The sequence below is a fragment of the Berghia stephanieae genome, chromosome 15 (assembly GCF_034508935.2).
Source record: "Berghia stephanieae isolate SIO BIC M18660-M18661 chromosome 15, UCSD_Bste_1.3, whole genome shotgun sequence".
NCBI classification, from domain to species: Eukaryota; Metazoa; Mollusca; class Gastropoda; order Nudibranchia; family Aeolidiidae; genus Berghia; species Berghia stephanieae.
In genome coordinates, this window is record NC_088374.1 from 9811702 (window position 1) to 9813465 (window position 1764).

The window sequence follows — 1764 nt, forward strand, 5'->3', positions numbered from 1 at the left end:
ATGACATTAACATCAGAAAGGAATGAGAAGTACCATGTTGTTGTAATTTATAGACCTCCTCCATCTACAAGGAATAAACTCACTCATAATCAATTCTATGATGAAATCGACACGCTCGCGTTAGAAACTAGCACAACCAGTGGTGAAATTCTTATATTGGGCGATTTTAATGTTCACATGGACGATCTAACGGATACAAAATGTTTGAAGTTAAAGGATATTTTAGATAGTCACAATTTAAGACAATATGTAAAGGACGGAACTCACAAGGCGGGGCACATCTTAGACTTAATAATTTCCAGGAAAGATAACAAAATAATTGATAACGTTGACGTTTTGGATCGCACAATTTCAGATCATAACCTGATTGCTTTAAATCTAAAAATCGAATGCAAAACAACCGTCAAGAAAACGATCACATACCGGGAAACAAAATCACTAAATAAAGAAACATTTCAAGAATCCATTAGGTCTTTGGGTTTACTCGCCTCTGTTAAGAGTTGTGATAATGTTCACGATATGGTAAACACATATAATAATTCACTGAAAACTGTGTTCGATGAGCTGTGTCCATCGGTCACGAAAGAAATTATTCTTCGACCAAACACCGAGTGGTATTGCAACGAGTTACAAACACTGAAACATCAACTCAGATCTGCCAAACGGATTTGGCGTCGATCCAAATTAGATATTCATAATCAAATTTATTTAAGACTAAAACACAAACGGAACAAATTAATTCTATCATGTAAAAAAACATACATTAAAAATAAAATAACAAGTGCCAAACGAAACTCACGTGAACTGTTCGCCACCCTGAACAAACTGATGAAGGATCATCCTTCAAATAATTTCGAGGACCCTATTGCTACCGCAAATAGTTTCTCTCTACACTTTAGAGATAAAATATCAGGTATTCGGAATAATTTGGACAAAGAAGAGATAATGAAAGCACAAAAAAATGAAACTAATGCACTTCCAGCCGGAGCAGCATTCGACGAATTTGAACCCGCCACTGAAACAGAATTACTGTCTGCGCTGAGACAATGCTCCAAAACAACCAGCCCAATAGATCCCATTCCTTCATGGCTTGTTCTTTCTTGTGCTGATATTTTGGTTCCCGTTCTTACTCATATTGTAAATGCTAGTTTGTTTATTGGTGAGGTATCTAATAATCTTAAACATGCTATTGTCACTCCCATATTAAAGAAATCTAGCCTTGACAAAGAAGACCCAAATAATTATCGACCAGTCTCGAATCTCACCCTCATGTCTAAACTAATTGAGAAAATTGTTGCTTTTAGGCTTAACACGTTTTTGAATGAACACAATTTGTTCTCTAAATTTCAGTCTGCTTATCGCCCCTTTCACAGCACTGAAACTGCTCTTATTAAAATCCATAATGATATCATAAATCATTTATGTCGGAAAAATGATGATGTTATTATCATACTACTCGACCTTAGTGCTGCTTTTGACACAATAGACCATACTCTTTTAATTGACAGACTTAGACACTATACGGATTTGGGGGTACTGTCCTTGACTGGTTTTCTTCTTACCTCTCTGACAGAATTCAATCAGTGTCTGTAAATCGACATGACTTCTCTTCTCCTTGTCCCCTATCTTTTGGTGTACCACAGGGTTCAGTTCTGGGACCCTCTTTATTCACCCTCTATATCAGACCATTAGGTGACATCATCTCAAAATATTTTATTAAGTACCATTTTTACGCAGACGACACCCAATTACTGTTTCCCATTA

At 36.2% G+C, this 1764-nt stretch overlaps 1 protein-coding gene across 1 annotated transcript; it reads left to right on the forward strand.

Annotated features, from left to right (window-relative positions):
* On the forward strand, positions 1–1546 carry LOC144960358 (uncharacterized). Its single transcript, XM_078893441.1, has 2 exons — positions 1–1159; positions 1509–1546. Exons 1-2 carry the CDS (start codon positions 1–3, stop codon positions 1544–1546), a joined length of 1197 nt encoding a protein of 398 aa, XP_078749567.1.
* The last annotated feature ends 218 nt before the right edge of the window (positions 1547–1764 follow it).

Coding starts and splice junctions, on each gene's coding strand:
- LOC144960358 (XM_078893441.1), top strand. CDS start 1: ATGACATTAACATCAGAAAGGAATGAGAAGTACCATGTTGTTGTAATT. Junction 1,160..1,508: donor AAATGCTAGTTTGTTTATTG/GTGAGGTATCTA, acceptor TTTAATTGACAG/ACTTAGACACTATACGGATT.